The sequence below is a fragment of the Ranitomeya variabilis genome, chromosome 2, assembly GCF_051348905.1.
Source record: "Ranitomeya variabilis isolate aRanVar5 chromosome 2, aRanVar5.hap1, whole genome shotgun sequence".
NCBI lineage: Eukaryota > Metazoa > Chordata > Amphibia > Anura > Dendrobatidae > Ranitomeya > Ranitomeya variabilis.
In genome coordinates, this window is record NC_135233.1 from 954,302,002 (window position 1) to 954,318,212 (window position 16,211).

At 43.3% G+C, this 16,211-nt stretch overlaps 1 protein-coding gene across 2 annotated transcripts in view; it reads right to left on the minus strand.

Moving 5' to 3' along the window:
* Window positions 1–537: 537 nt before the first annotated feature.
* The window catches only part of ATR (ATR checkpoint kinase), a 230,734-nt gene continuing 215,060 nt past the window's right edge, over window positions 538–16,211 (minus strand). For both annotated transcript variants that reach the window (XM_077290794.1, XM_077290793.1), the window contains exon 47: window positions 538–1,173. In XM_077290794.1, coding sequence (XP_077146909.1) covers window positions 1,000–1,173 — 174 coding nt within the window. In that variant the 3' untranslated portion in view covers window positions 538–999. The remainder of the gene's footprint in view (window positions 1,174–16,211) is intronic.

The following is a 16,211-nucleotide window of genomic DNA, read 5'->3' on the forward strand; positions in this document are numbered from 1 at the left end:
TGTTTTTCAATTTCCATAGATCTGCTTAAGTTCGTTCAGAAGTAGCATATTTATATCACATTTTCTGCACAAACCCACAAGTAGATGAGCTTTTCAAAATCCCATTTACATGTAGAGCATTTCTCACCTACAGAATGACTAGCATTTTGCAGAGTACACCCTTTACATAAAATTTGCAGTTGCATAAGAGGTGTTCTGAAGAGCTCCATCCATATCTAATGACTGCTTAGCCAATCAACTGTATATAAACTGTACTTCCTACTTGACAATATACAAGAAAAAAAACAAAAAAAAAATGAAGGAAAGCAAAGACTTCTATTTAACTTTTATTGTTTTTTAATTTCAACTTTAGAAAAGTGGAATTCCCCTTGAACAAATGCTTTTATTATGTTTTCCATATTATTTAATTCACAACAGTACATTATATAAAAGAATGTAATATAGGACCTGTGTTTTATTCTAATCATAAATTCACAGCAAATTTTTATTTATGTATATACCGTATATATTTTTTTTTTTACACCTTTTGACTTACTTGCAAACAGAGTGTATGGATTAAGGGGTGCTGGCAAAGAGGATGAATTCTATTATGTGAGCACATCGATCCTCTCATCAATGGCGTTTATTTGTGATTACAATATAAAGTTTGTGCACAGAGTAACTGGAAGTGTTAAATCCGAAACGTGGAAATTTCCATTAATGATAGAAGACAGATGTGTTCAGTCCTTGAGATCTGCTTATCACAGCAGGAGTCGGAAAGTGCGGGAATGTCTTTCTCAGAGAATTTGCAGTGCACAGTACTTTACAGGACAATTCCTATAATGCACAATAATTTTATATTTTTCAGTCAGAAGCAAATCACACATGTCTGACAAACTGTATGTCAGGTCACTGTTGAAGTCTGCTGATCTAAATGACGGCAGGGGTTTATAAAACCTATGAACCCAACAAAATTTGGGATGCAAGCAGAGTAAACCACGAGAGTTGATTAGAAAGTGATCACATATAGGGTGCCCATCCTAGATACATCTGGCTGAGAAGGTTTTCATCTGTGGCTTCTTGAATAAGATAATGGACATGTCCTTCTATGGACAGAGGAAGGCCTTTTACGCGATTCCTGGTTTTAATCACACCCTGAAGACGCTGCTCTATATCAAGCACATGGGTTTTAGCCTGGGGACAAAGCAAAGGGATTGTATATAAAGGGCACAGTATGACAACATGAGAGCAAATCAGCTTAAACTGGTCATACACATTAGATGACTGTCACACAAACCCACCGATTTCAGAAGGATCTGCAAATCATACAACATGTATGGTGGTGTCCTGACTCCTTTGATAGCTGATATTACAGAAAAGATGGGTTGAGCATTTTCAACTTCAACATATTCAATCTATTCTCATAAGAGACACAAAGGTTTCTGGCATCAGCTTATTCCCTTCTCTACTGAGAACGCATTTGTGTGTATTATACGTTAGGCCATGTATCGACAACTATCTCAGGTATATGGGCACTTCTCCTATATACTCTGATGTATTTTTAGGCTGGTCACAGACAAGAGATTTAGATAAATTTAAGCCGATCTGCTGACCATCTGATGCGTATGGTGGTCATAAACAGTCATGGCAGAAAGTGTTGGCACCCTTGTTCCAGAAAATTATTGCAATTACACGTTTATTACCTTTGTGTGTATTGGAGCACCACAAAAAAACACAAATAAAGGCAAATTAGACATAATTTGAAAACTCCAAAAATGGGCAGGACAAAATTGGTGGCATCCTCAAAGTAACCCACACCTTCTCATTTAAAGATTGTTCTGTATTTTCATGACTATGAAAATTGTACATTCACACTGAAGGCATCAAAACTATGAACTAACACGTGGAATTATATACTTAAAAAAGTGTGAAACAGGGTGGATAAAAATCAATGTTTTTTAAAAAAAATCAAAAAAATCGGATTTTTTTGATTTAAATCGGATTTTTTTCAATAAACTGCTTTTTGAGGAAAATATTTTACCATCCAAAGGTTCTTCCATCATGAGATAAAGCTGAGTTGTTTAACTCAGTAGAATAAAGGCTGTATATGTGTAACATTCACAATGCCATGCTCTTCCAGAGGTTTCTGTAGGATGCTGACTATCCAACAAGTTTGGGCATGTCAACTGAATGGAAAAAGAAACTAAACCAAAAGTGAAACCAAGCTAGAAGTGTGGAATTAAAGGGGCAGTATGAACAAAATGTGGAGGCTATTAATAGTTTATACAATTAAGACATGCTGCTTTTAAACACCTACCTATTGCCATATAGCAAAACAAAAAAGATTTTTACTTACTTTGGGGTCCCCCCCTCACCCTGGCGTTAGATCGTTGCCCCTAGTTTCGTCCGTGTAACTATGGGCGCACATGCGCACTGCTCTCACTTCTCATTTTAATCGTGATTTATATTAAAAAAAAACCTTTTGATTTAAATCAGTGATTTAACCCCTTCACCCCCGGAGCTTTTTCCGTTTTTCCATTTTCGTTTTTCGCTACCCTCCTTCCCAGAGCCATAACTTTTTTATTTTTCCGTCAATTTGGCCATGTGAGGGCTTATTTTTTGCGGGACGAGTTGTACTTTTGAACGACATCATTGGTTTTAGCATGTCGTGTACTAGAAAACGGGAAAAAAATTCCAAGTGCAGTGAAATTGCAAAAAAAGTGCAATCCCACACTTGTTTTTTGCTTGCCTATTTTGCTAGGTTCACTAAATGCTAAAACTGACCTGCCATTATGATTCTCCAGGTCACTACGAGTTTATAGACACCTAACATGACTAGGTTATTTTTCACCTAAGTGGTGAAAAAAAATTCCAAACTTTGCAAAAAACAAAACAAAACAAAATTGCGCCATTTTCCGATACTCGTAGCGTCTCCATTTTTCGTGATCTGGGGTCAGGTGAGGGCTTATTTTTTGCGTGCCGAGCTGGCGTTTTTAATGATAGCATTTTGGTGTAGATACGTTCTTTTGATCGCCCGTTATTGCATTTTAATGCAATGTCGTGGCGACCAAAAAAACGTAAATCTGGCGTTTCGAATTTTTTTCTCATTACGCCATTTAGCGATCAGGTTAATGCTTTTTTTTTATTGATAGATCGGGCGATTCTGAACGCGGCGATACCAAATATGTGTAGGTTGGGGTTTTTTTTTATTGATTTATTTTGATTGGGGCGAAAGGGGGGTGATTTAAACTTTTATATTTTTTTTATTTTTTTCACATTTTTAAAAACTTTTTTTTTTTACTTTTGCCATGCTTCTATAGCCTCCATGGGAGGCTAGAAGCAGGCACAGCCCGATCGGCTCTGCTATGCAGCAGTGATCATAAGATCGCTGCTACACAGCAGATTTGCAGGTGTGCTGTGAGCGCCGACCACAGGGTGGCGCTCACAGCCACCGGCAATCAGTAACCATAGAGGTCTCAAGGACCTCTATGGTTACCTTCCTGACACATCGCCGACCCCCGATCATGTGACGGGGGTCGGCGATGCGCTCATATCCGGCCGCACGGCCGGATGCGGTAGTTAAATGCCGCTGTCTGCGCTTGACAGCGGCATTTAACTAGTTAATAGCGGCGGGTGATCGCGATTTCACCCGCCGCTATTGCGCGCACATGTCAGCTGTAAAAAACAGCTGACATGTCGCGACTTTGATGTGCGCTCACCGCCGGAGCGCACATCAAAGCGGGGGTCCCGACATGTGACGTACTATACCGTCACATGTCGGGAAGGGGTTAAATCATGATTAAAATCATGATTTAAATCGATCCGATTTAAATAGAAAAAAATCTTTTGATTTAAATCTTGATTTAAATCATGATTTAAATCGGCGTGATTTAAATCAATCCACCCTGGTGTGAAACAACTGAAATTACGTCTTATATTCTAGGTTCTTCAAAGTAGCCACCTTTTGCTTTGATGACTGCTTTGCACACTTTTGGCATTCTCTTGATGAGCTTCAAGAGGTAGTCACCGAGAATGGTCTTCCAACAATCTTGAAGGAGTTCCCAGAGATGCTTAGCACTTGTTGGCCCTTTTGCCTTCACTCTGTGGTCCAGCTCACCCCAAACCATCTCGATTGGGTTCAGGTCTGGTGACTGTGGAGGCCATGTCATCTGTCGTAGCATCCCATCACTCTCCTTCTTGGTCAAATAGCCCTTACACAGCCTGGTGGTGTGTTCGGGGTCATTGCCCTGTTGAAAAATAAATGATGGTCCAACTAAACGCAAAGCAGATGGAATAGCATGCCGCTGCAAGATGCTGTGGTAGCCATGCTGTTTCAGTATGCCTTCAATTTTGAATAAATCCCCAACAGTGTCACCAGCAGAGCACCCCCATACCATCAAACCTCCTCCTCCATGCTTCACGGTGGGAACCAGGCATGTAGAGTCCATCCGTCCACCTTTTCTGCGTCGCACAAAGACACGGTGGTTGGAACCAAACAAGTCTCTTCTGCTTGTTGCCTGTCCTTAGCAGTGGTTTTTCCTAGCAGCTATTTTACCATGAAGGCCTGCTGCACAAAGTCTCCTCTTAAGGGTATGTGCACACGTCAGGATTTTGTCAGGCTTTTTCCTCAGGTTTTGTAGCCAAAACCAGGAGTGGGTGATAAATGCAGAAGTGGTGCATATGTTTCTATTATACTTTTCCTCTAATTGTTCCACTCCTGGTTTTGGCTACAAAACCTGAGGAAAAAGCCTGACAAAATCCTGACAAAATCGTGACGTGTGCACATAGCCTAACAGTTGTTGTAGAGATGTTTCTGCAGCTAGAACTCTGTGTGGCATTGACCTGGTCCCTAATCTGAGCTGCTGTTCACCTGCTGTTAACCTGCGATTTCTTAGGCTGGTGACTCAAATAAAGTTATCCTCAGAAGCAGAGGTGACTCTTGGTCTTCCTTTCCTGGGGCGGTCCTCATGTGAGCCAGTTTCTTTGTAGTGCTTGATGGTTTTTGCCACTGCACTTGAGGACACTTTCAAAGCTTTCCAAATTTTTCGGACTGACTGACCTTCATTTCTTAAAGTAATGATGGCCACTCGTTTTTCTTTACTTAGCTGCTTTTTTCTTGCCATAATACAAATTCTAACAGTCTATTCAGTAGGACTATCAGCTGTGTATCCACCAGACTTCTGCACAACACAACTGATGGTCCCAACCCCATTTATAAGGCAAGAAATCCCATTTATTAAACCTGACAGGGCACACCTGTGAAGTGAAAACCATTCCCGGTGAAGCTCATCAAGAGAATGCCAAGAGTGTGCAAAGCAGTCATCAAAGCAAAAGATGGCTACTTTGAAGAACCTAGAATATAAGACACTAGATGGTGGCCCGATTCTAACGCATCGGGCATTCTAGAATATGTATGTAGTTTATTTATAAAGATTTAAAAATAATGCAATGAATACACAGGATTTTCTGGGTAAAATATATACATTATTAGTGAAGCTGTGTTTAAATCCCGCGCCAATATCACTGATTGGACGCCGCCGGCCATGACCAATCAGCGAAGCTTGGTTCAAATCCCGGGCCAATTCACGGCCGGACTGCGCCAATATCGCTGATTGCTTGCGGCCAGCCTGGCGCGACCAATCAGCGAAGCGTGGTTCAAATTCCGTGCCAATTCGCGGCCGGTCTGCGCCTGTCGCTGATTGGTCGCGGGCAGCTGGCGAGACCAATCAGCAACGCGGGATTTCCGTTACAAACAGAATTAGACTGTTTACAGAATATAAGTAGATACCCGATGCGTTAGAACCGGGCCACCATCTAGTATTCATATAAACATTGGTGCTTACATTTGTTTTAACCCATTGGACACACTGCCATTGTTTTTCTCCTGTCTTTATTTTAAGAGTCAAAACTTTATTAGTCATCTATCGCTGTATGACAGCTTGTTTTCTACAGGATGACTTATAGTTTTCAAAGACACCATTTATTTTACCATATGATAAACTTAAAAACAGGGAAAATTTTTATTCTCTCCCTTACACACTGTCCCCCATGTTGTTCTCTCCCTCACAGACTGTCCTCCATGTTATTCTCTCCCTCACAGACTGTCCTCCATGTTATTCTCTCCCTCACAGACTGTTCTCCATGTTATACTCTCCCTCACAGACTGTCCTCCATGTTATTTTCTCCCTCACAGACTGTCCTCCATGTTATTCTCATATATATATATATATACACACACACACACACACACCAGTATACACACGTCATGGCGATCCCCTTCACACAGTAGACTGTGAGCAGGCGATTGCCGCCAGGTGTTCAGCTGACACCCGACACACTTCCATTAGTGGTGCCCACTCACGGCAGTTTAACCCGCTAAATGCTGTGATCGATATATCGATTGCAGCATTTAGAAGGCTGGAAGAGGGAGGGAGCCCCCTCTGCCCTCCGATTGGTGTTTCCGCGACGTCATCGAAAGGGGCTGATCGTTGCCATGGTGACCAGATGTCATCATGACGACATCCGGGTTACCAGAGTTAGCAAACTTACACCATGCTCAGAGCATGGTGTATCAAGCTTGTATGTCATTGCAGCACTGACAATTTATAAAGCAATGCTTTATGAGCAATCAGAAGCAGAGTTAAAAAAGTGAAAGTCACATATACGGACTAAGTAAAGAAGTAAAAAAAAAAAACCCCTTCAGTGAACACTGAAACTTTTTAAAATAAAAAACGAGGCAAAAAACAACTTATACTGTTGAACAAAAAGTCGAATGAAATGAGATAAAAAAGATGAATGTAAATAAAGATGTTATTGAGAAATAGCCATCTTGTCCCACAAACAAGCTGCATACAGCTGCACCAGTGGAAAAATAAAAATGTTATAGCTCTCAGAATAAAGCAATGCAAACCAAAACATAAAAAAACCCAATATAAACGTGGTATCGCTGTAATTGGAGTCACCTGAAGAATTAGGCCTGGATCACACATGCGAGAAACATGGCCGAGTCTCGCATGTTAATACCCGGCCCTGCCGCCTGCACTCCGGAGCGGAGCGTGAGGCCGCATAGCAATACATGGAGCCACACGTTCCGCTCCTGAGTGACGGCAGCAATGCCGGGTATTAACATGCGAGACTCGGCCATGTTTCCCACATGTGTGATCCCGGCCGAAAGCTACCTTATCAATTTTACCAAATGTGGAACGGGATACAAAAAAAAAAAAACAACTCCTGAACTGCTGTTTTCTGTTCATTCAGTCTTGGAAAAATCAGAATAGAAAGCAAACAGAAAAGGTCATGTGACCAAAAATGGTACCAATAAAGCGTCAACTTGATCTGCAAAAAAAATCCCTCACATGATGGTCTTTAGAAATATAGAAAAATTATAGCTATTAAAATATGGTGATGCAAAAACTAGTTTTTGAACAAAAAAAAAAGCATCTTTTAGTGTGTGACAGCAGCCAAAGAGAAAAAAAACTGATACAAATCTGAGATCGCTGTAATGGCACCGTCCCAAAGAATAAAGTTGTCTAATCACTTATACCGCACGAGACACGGCATAAAAAAAAGTACTGTAAATAGAACCAATTGTTGGCATACTGCTGATTTTTTTCATTCGGTCTCCCAGAGATCGCAGTAAGGCTCTGTCCACATTTATCCTGCGCTCTGCGCTTACACTGGGGTTTCCATGTAAATCTCTGAAATACGTGATTCAGACGGAACCTCTGGCGGAAGATTCCCTATAATGAGGCAAATCGGAGGCACTGTGGACGCCATCTGACTGTTGATCTGGCGGTGTTCGTCTTTTCATGATTGCATAAAAGCACGATCCGCCACAATTTTGTGCAGTTCTGAGGAGGACGACAATGCTGAACAGAGGCCAGAAGGAGTCCAGACGAACTCGGCTGCCTCATTACAGTGAATGGATCCCTCGGGGGGTTTCATCTGAATCCCGTCACTCAGTGATTTAGATGGAAACCCCAATGTAAGTGCTCAGCGTAGACCGCCGGATAAATGTTATCCCAAACATTATGTAAAATGTCCCCAATAAAAGCATCAACTAAATCCATAAAAAAGCAAGTGCCCACTTATGTCCAACGTCTGTTAACCGGGGATTTCCACGTTACTGGTAGCACAAAGGCTCTGAAAAAGTGATATGGCTCTACACCCCCCCCACAAAAAAAAAAAAATCCAGCAAATTCTGCGCTCCCAAACAGGGCTGTGGAGTCGGTAAGCCACAGTTGCGACTCCGACTCCTGGATTTTATCAGGTTCCGACTCCTTCATAAATGGCCAATTCGTAACAATAAATTTACTGTTGTAAAATAATAACATCATGCTTATTCAGTTTCTCACCATCATATAAGTAATCAGACCACTTAGAGAACGAAAACTATATTTACTAGAATACAATTAGAATATAGCAAATAATTTTTATAAACTTTTATAAACTCTTGTAAGTAAATATGCAATAAACACTGTTATGCAGTGAATAAGAGGAAATCTATAAATTTGTCTTCAGAAAAAGTATTGCCTCTGTCAGATCCTCCTTCATGGATGCCCTCAAATCTGATCTAATTATTTTGAGAGCAGAGAACAACCTCTCTACACTAACTTGGGTTGGTGGCAAAGCAGTAACCACTCGGGCAACATCTCTGACAATGTCAGGATACAGAGGAATCGCTTGTTGCACTGTTATTTTTGATGAACGGTCAAATTTCTCAATTTCTTTTAGTGCACATGAAAAATTCTGCTGAAATGTACTGGCTGTGTTCTTTGATGGGGATGACTCTTCTTCCATGCGGGAACGCTTTGCACGGTCCTTGTGATCCAAATAGTTTTAGAAATTAAATTCTTCATCAGTTGATGAGGGTGAAGATGTGGCAGGACGACCAAATTCTTCTTGTTCCTCCTGACTGTTCTGCAACCCTTTCATCCTTACTGCTATTTCAAACAGAGCTTCTTTTCCTTTAGTTAGCTGTTGATCATCTAGAAGAATCCGATGCATTGGGTCTACATAAACAGCTGCCAAAAGAATGTTATTTTGTAATAGTAGCTCCTCTCTCCGTTTCATTGATGTAGCAATGCCACTTGCAATTAACCCTCCTCTTTGGGACAGGCGAAACATCAGGTTCTTCCACTCCTTTAAGAAAATACCTGGAGTTAAGTCCTCTGCTTGTAATTTTTTAGTCACTGTAAATGGGTGCTCTAGCAATTTTTCCAGCTCAGTCACCTGATTCCACTGACTTTCATTTAGCATCAGTTGAGGGTTAGCCATGTCTACAAGAAAGGTTTTCAGTTCAACCAAGCGCTGAATCATTAAGTAAGTACTGCCCCATCGTGTGGCTTGATCAATAATTGCCCCTTTTCCAACACGTCTCTTCAAAATTGAGTCAACTTTAGGGGTTCTGGCAACAGTAGCCAATTTTCTCACCTTGCCAATCAGTGCAGCAGCATGTCCTTCTTGCAGACTGTCTCTTATAGCCAGCTGTAGCGTATGCACAACACAGCGCATGTGATGAATAGTGTTGAGCATTCCGATACCGCAAGTATCGGGTATCGGCCGATACTTGCGGTATCGGAATTCCGATACCGAGATCCGATACTTTTGTGGTATCGGGAATCGGTATCGATATTAATGTGTAAAATAAAGAATAAAAATAAAAAATCTTGATATACTCACCCTCTGACGCGCCCTGGTTGTAACCGCCAGCCTCCGTTCATAAGAATGAGCGCTTGAAAGTCCTTAGATGACGTCGCGGCCTGTGATTGGTCGCGGAGCGGTCACGTGACCGCAACGCGACCACTTACAAGCCGTGACGTCATCTAAGGTCTTGCAAGCGCTTGAAAGACCTTAGATGACGTCACGGCTTGTGATTGGTCGCGTTGCGGTCACGTGACCGCTCCGCGACCAATCACAGGCCGCGACGTCATCTAAGGACTTTCAAGCGCTCATTCTTATGAACGGAGGCTGGCGGTTACAACCAGGGCGCGTCGGAGAGGTGAGTATATCAATATTTTTTATTTTTATTGTTTATTTTACACATTAATATGGATCCCAGGGCCTGAAGGGGAGTTTCCTCTCCTTCAGACCCTGGGAACCATCAGGATACCTTCCGATACTTGGTGTCCCATTGACTTGTATTGGTATCGGTATCGGCGATATCCGATACTTTTCGGGTATCGGACGATACTATCCGATACCGATACTTTCAAGTATCGGACGGTATCGCTCAACACTAGTGATGAATGAAAGAATGTATTGACACAGTGTCAACAAGATCATCTAAACTATCATGTTGCTGTTCATCTGAAGCAACTTCAGTTTGCTCCTCAGTTACAATACTGTGTTCCTCTATTTCAAACATTTCTTTGTCTGTGGACCCAGAATGTTCTTCTAGCTGCTGGTCACCATCATTACTCTCATTCATTAGCTTAATAGTACTTATCATATTTGAAGCATTGTCACTTACGACAGAAAGAACTTGCTCTTTTTTAAGTTCATAGTCTTTCAGAACCTTTTTCACCAAGACCTGGAGAAACTCACTGGTGTGATGAGCTTTGGTGTCTTTTACTGCCAATGTCTTGGTAACTATTTCATTTTTGTCACAAACAAATCGGACGTTGATGGCAAAATAGTTCACTCTGTGACGTGCGCAGGCATCCATTTTAAGAAACAGAAAGCGTCCCTTGAGAGTTTTTTTAAGTTCTTCCTTTTGTTTAAAAGCTTCTTCGATTACTAATTTTCTAATACTCTCTCTCTCTCCAGAGAAACACCAAGCTTGCGGGCCATTTCCCCATTCAGACACATAAAAGCTGGTCGTGAAAATAATGAAATAGGCACACTATCCTTTACAACAAGCTCTATGATCTGTTTTTTAAATGTATCTACTGTCATTGTCACAGTAACTTTGTCACTGTCAAAATATCTTGCAACTGATGGCTGCAAAGTTCTCTGCTCCTTTGTTTGGCTGGAAGAGCTGGGCACTGGTTCATTGGTTTGGATGCAGTCTTTCTCATCCACTGCTTTCAGTACTTCTGGATGAAAGCGCTGTAAATGTCTCTTTAGATTAGAAGCTCTGGTAGTAGCATTTTTATCTTTGCCTGAATATGCACTGATCTTGGCTTCACAGCATTTGCTTTCATCTGGATCATTTGTCATACACTGACAGACATAATGTTTTCTATCTTGAGTGATGGTGAAATGTTCAAATACAGCTGATTTAATGTGACGCTTCTTTGACATTCTCAGGTTTTTAATTCTGCATTCACAATCCAAATGACAATTGTTTTTCCTAAAAACAATTGTACAAAATTATTGCCAGGTCGTACAACTGATATAGTGGTCAGTAATACTGTTATTCCTCATGTACTCACAGTTAACTGATGCAAAGTTTGTTGAAAGGATAATACTTCTTACAGTCTTCCTCTTCTGAGTAGCAGCTGTGAGATGCTTGGAAGACGCACACCTAGTAAACATCTAGTCTAGAGGAGGAGCTTTACTACTAAGAATTTGCAACACATTTTCACTTTCAGTTTCATACATTGCAAGTAGGGGGGTTGGGTCAGCATGAGGTTAACCAAGTATAAGATTAGATAAGGGCAGTGGAGAACAGTGACACACAAGAAGTAAGAAATGTCTCTATCTCCAGAACTGCTTATCACTGTTGTTCATAGTTTGATAGAACATATATATTTGAGTAACATTTATAAAATTCATATGAAAGTTCAGTTATGAAATATTAATACATTTTATTTAAAGCTGGAGTCGGAACATTTCTACCGACTCCGACCAAAACCAACTCCGACTCCACAGCCCTGCTACCAAATCCAAATGCCTCCTCCCGTCTGAGCCCCACAGTGTACCTAAACCACATTTTGCATCCACATGTCTGGCATTTCTGCAGCAATGAGAGCCCGACTAATTTACAGGTGCGTGCCTCCAGAAACATAAGCTGGGAACTAAAATTTAAGGGTCACTACAATGGCAGTTTGCAATTTTCACTCAGCAACATCCACTGCTGCTTGTTTCTGGAAAACTCCCATGGAGTTAAAATCATCACTACACCTGTAGATAAACTCCCAAAAGGGTATAATTTCCAAAATGGGGTCACTTGAGGGGAGATTCTACTCTTCTAGCAATTAGGGGCTGTATATTGGGTCCATAAACTATTCTAGGAAAATGTGCTCTCCAGAAGGCAAATGGCATACCAGTCTCTCCAGAGTCTCACAATATGGCTAAGCAGATATGTACAATCACATATGGGGTATTTCAACATTCAGCAAAAATTGTGGGATACATTTTGGTGTGATATTTTACTCATTTCCCAGTGTGAAAATAAAAAATTTGGAGCTAAAACAAAATTTAGGTGAAAAAATGTAATTTTTCTTCACTGCCAAATGGTATAAAATTCTGTGGTATCAACATGACCACTGCACCCCTAGAGACCTGAACTCACCACTCGAGAACCGAACCCAGTAGAAAATCTTTGGAAGGAGCAGAAACATACTGTTGCCCAGCGACAGCCCTGAAACCTGAACGATCTGGATGGAGGAGTGGGCCAAAATCCCTACTACACAGTGTGTGCAAACTTGGTCAAGAACTGCACTAACCTCTGTAATTCCAAACAAAGGTTCTATACTAAATCTTAAGTTGTTTTCTATTCTATCAGAAACTTATTTCATGCATTAAAATGCAAATTATTTATGTAAAAATCATATATATTTTTTTAAGATTCTGTCTCCCACAGTTGAAGAGTACCTATGATAAAAATGACAGACCACTCCATGCTTTGTAGGTGGGAAAACATGCAAAATCGTCAGTGTATCAAATACTTATTTTCCTCACTGCAAAAAAAAAAAAAAAAAAAAAAGTTATATCCGGCTCACTCATGGGATCAAATCTTTCGGTAGTGCAGGGACATGGGAGCCTGTGTAGGCAGAACAAAGACAACTGATGAGAAAAGGTGGCCTGTGCTGCTGGACACCTTTTCTCATCAGTTATTTTCCCAACTGTATGGGGTATCTTTGTACTCAGGAAAAAATTGACCCCAAAATATATTGTGCAATTTTTCATGTTACCCTTCTCAAAAAAAAAAAAATTGGGGTTAAATTTTTTTTTTAAATTTTCACAGCTATACATTATAAACTTCTGTGAAGCATCTGGGGGGTCAAGATGCTCAGCACACCTCTAGATATATTACTCGAGGGGTCTAGTTTCCAAAATAGGGATTTTTGTGTGTACTCACCGTAAAATCCTTTTCTCCGAGCCACTCATTGGGGGACACAGGACCATGGGTGTTATGCTGCTGTCACTAGGAGGCTGACACTAAGTTGAGACAAAAAAGGTTAGCTCCTCCCCTGCAGTATACACCCTCATGCTGGCTTCCAGAGACCCAGTTCAGTGGAAAAGCAGTAGGAGATTAATAACAATATAATACATAACATTAGAGTATAACATGTCAGAAAAGGTCAAGGATCAATAAGAAAGTAACAAGCCGTAAGGCTAACAGGGTGGGTGCTGTGTCCCCCAATGAGTGGCTCGGAGAAAAGGATTTTACGGTGAGTACACACAAACATCCCTATTTCTCCTTCGCCACATTGGGGGACACAGGACCATGGGACGTCCCAAAGCAGTCCCTGGGTGGGTAACAATACAACCAAATAACTCTGTGTACCATCTGACTTATAAATGCACAACGGCCGCCTGCAGAATACGTCTGCCAAGGGCCGCATCCGCAGAGGAATGAGTGTGAACATTGTAGTGCTTTGTGAAGGTATGCAGGCTAGACCATGTTGCGGCCTTGCAAACCTGCTCCGCCGACGCCTGGTGCCGAATGGCCCAGGAAGCACCGACTGACCGAGTAGAGTGAGCTCTAACCCCCGCTGGGATAGGCCTGGTCCTGACCCGATACGCTTCTTGGATTGCCGATCGGATCCATCTGGCTATCGTAGCCTTAGATGCGACTGAACCCTTCCTGTGACCCTCATGGAGGATAAAGAGGGAATCCGATTTACGGAAAGAGGCGGTCCTAGAGACGTACCTCTTGAGAGCCCGTACTACGTCCAAAGTGTGAAGAGCCTTCTCGACCCTATGTTTTGGCTATGGACAGAAGGAGGGAAGAATAATATCTTCATTGAGGTGAAAAGATGACACCACCTTGGGGAGAAACGCGGGAGAAGGGCGTAAGACTACTTTATCCTGGTGGAAGGAAAGGAAGGGTGCCCGATAGGAAAGAGCGGCCAACTCCGAGACGCGCCTGATAGACGTAATTGCCACAAGGAAGGCCACCTTCCAAGAGAGAATAGATAGTGGGACATCTTGCAACGGTTCAAACGGAGGTTCCTGAAGGACGCTCAGGACCAAGTTGAGATCCCAGGTCTCTAGTGGCATTCTGTAAGGGGGAACCACGTGGGAAACCCCCTGAATGAAGGTCCTGACTTGCAAGTTAGTAGCGATCTTACGCTGGAACAATACCGACAGCGCTGAAATCTGGCCCTTGAGGGAACTGAGAGCTAGGCCGGAATCCAAGCCGGACTGGAGAAATTCCAGAATGAAGGGAATAGAGAAAACGAGAGGAGGACGACCGCGGAGTCTGCACCAAGAGAAGAAGGTTTTCCAGGTGCGATGGTAGATGCGAGCGGAAGACGTCTTGCGAGCTCTGATCATGGTGGAAATGACCTGCTGGGAGAAACCTGCTTGAGTTAGGATCCAGGTTTCAACAGCCACGCCGTTAAACGTAGGGCCCCTGAGTTCTGATGGTAGATCGGTCCTTGACGCAGTAGATCTGGGCGGTCTGGTAACCGCCAGGGAACGTCGGAGACGAGATGCACCAGTTCCGCATACCATGCGCGACGCGGCCAATCCGGGGCGACAAGGATCACCGGGATCCCCTCTATCTTGATTTTCCGGATCACCTTCGGTAACAGAGGAAGAGGGGGGGAACACGTACGGGAATCGAAACCGGTGCCATGGGAATATCAGAGCATCCACTCCAACGGCCAGGGGATCCCGAGAACGCGCTAAGAAGTTGGGGACTTTGGCGTTGAGTCTGGATGCCATCAGATCCACGTCCGGAGTCCCCCAGCGAAGGCAGATTTGGCGAAAAACCTCCGGATGGAGCTCCCATTCTCCCGAGGCGAGACCCTGATGGCTGAGGAAGTCCGCCGCCCAGTTCTCGACACCCGGAATATGTACCGCTGAAATGGTGGAGTGGTTGTCCTCGGCCCAACGGAGGATGTGTGAGACCTCCTGCATCGCTGCCTTGCTGCGGGTACCCCCTTGATGGTTTATGTACGCCACAGCTGTGACGTTGTCCGACTGAATTCGGACTGGGCGACCCGCTAGCAGAGGGTGAAAACGTCTCAGGGCAAACCTGATGGAACGGATCTCCAGAATGTTTATGGGAAGTTTCGACTCCCGCATCGACCAACTCCCTTGGGCAGTGTGGTGGAGAAACACCGCTCCCCAGCCGAGGAGACTGGCGTCTGTGGTCACAACTAGCCAATGGATCGGAAGAAAGGACCTCCCCTGGCGGAGAGTTGACTCCAAAGTCCACCACGTGAGCGCCTGCCTGGTCCGTGGGGACAGAGGGCATGGGCGGTCTAGGGTAAAGGGACTCCTGTCCCAGTTGTCCAGAAGAGCCTGTTGTAAAGGACGGAGATGCAGTTGGGCGAAGGGAATCGCTTCCATTGAGGCTACCATCGTCCCCAGGATCTTCATGGCAAACCGAATGGACTGCGGGCGAGGGCGGGAAAGCGTCCTGGCCCCCTGTTGAAGCGCTTGGGCCTTGGGCCGAGGAAGAAAGATCAGTCCCTTGGACGTGTCTAGGATCATCCCCAGGAAAGAGATCCTGCGAGCTGGAACCGGAGAGGATTTGTCCAGGTTGATTAACCAGCCAAGGCGTGAAAGGGAATCCAACGTAATGCGGACGCTTGCTTCGCAGGCATGAAAAGATGGACCTTTGACCAGAAGGTCGTCTAAGTATGGCAACACGACCACTCCTCGGGAGTGCAGAATAGCCATGACCGCCGCCATGACCTTCGTGAACACCCTGGGTGCTGTGGCAAGACCGAAGGGCAAGGCCGTGAATTGAAAATGGTCTTCTCGGATGGCGAAGCGCAGGAATCTTTGGTGTGGCGGGAAGATTGGGATGTGAAGGTAAGCATCTCTGATGTCTATCGATGCTAGGAACTCATCTCGCTCCAATGAGGAAATGACCGACCGAAGAGACT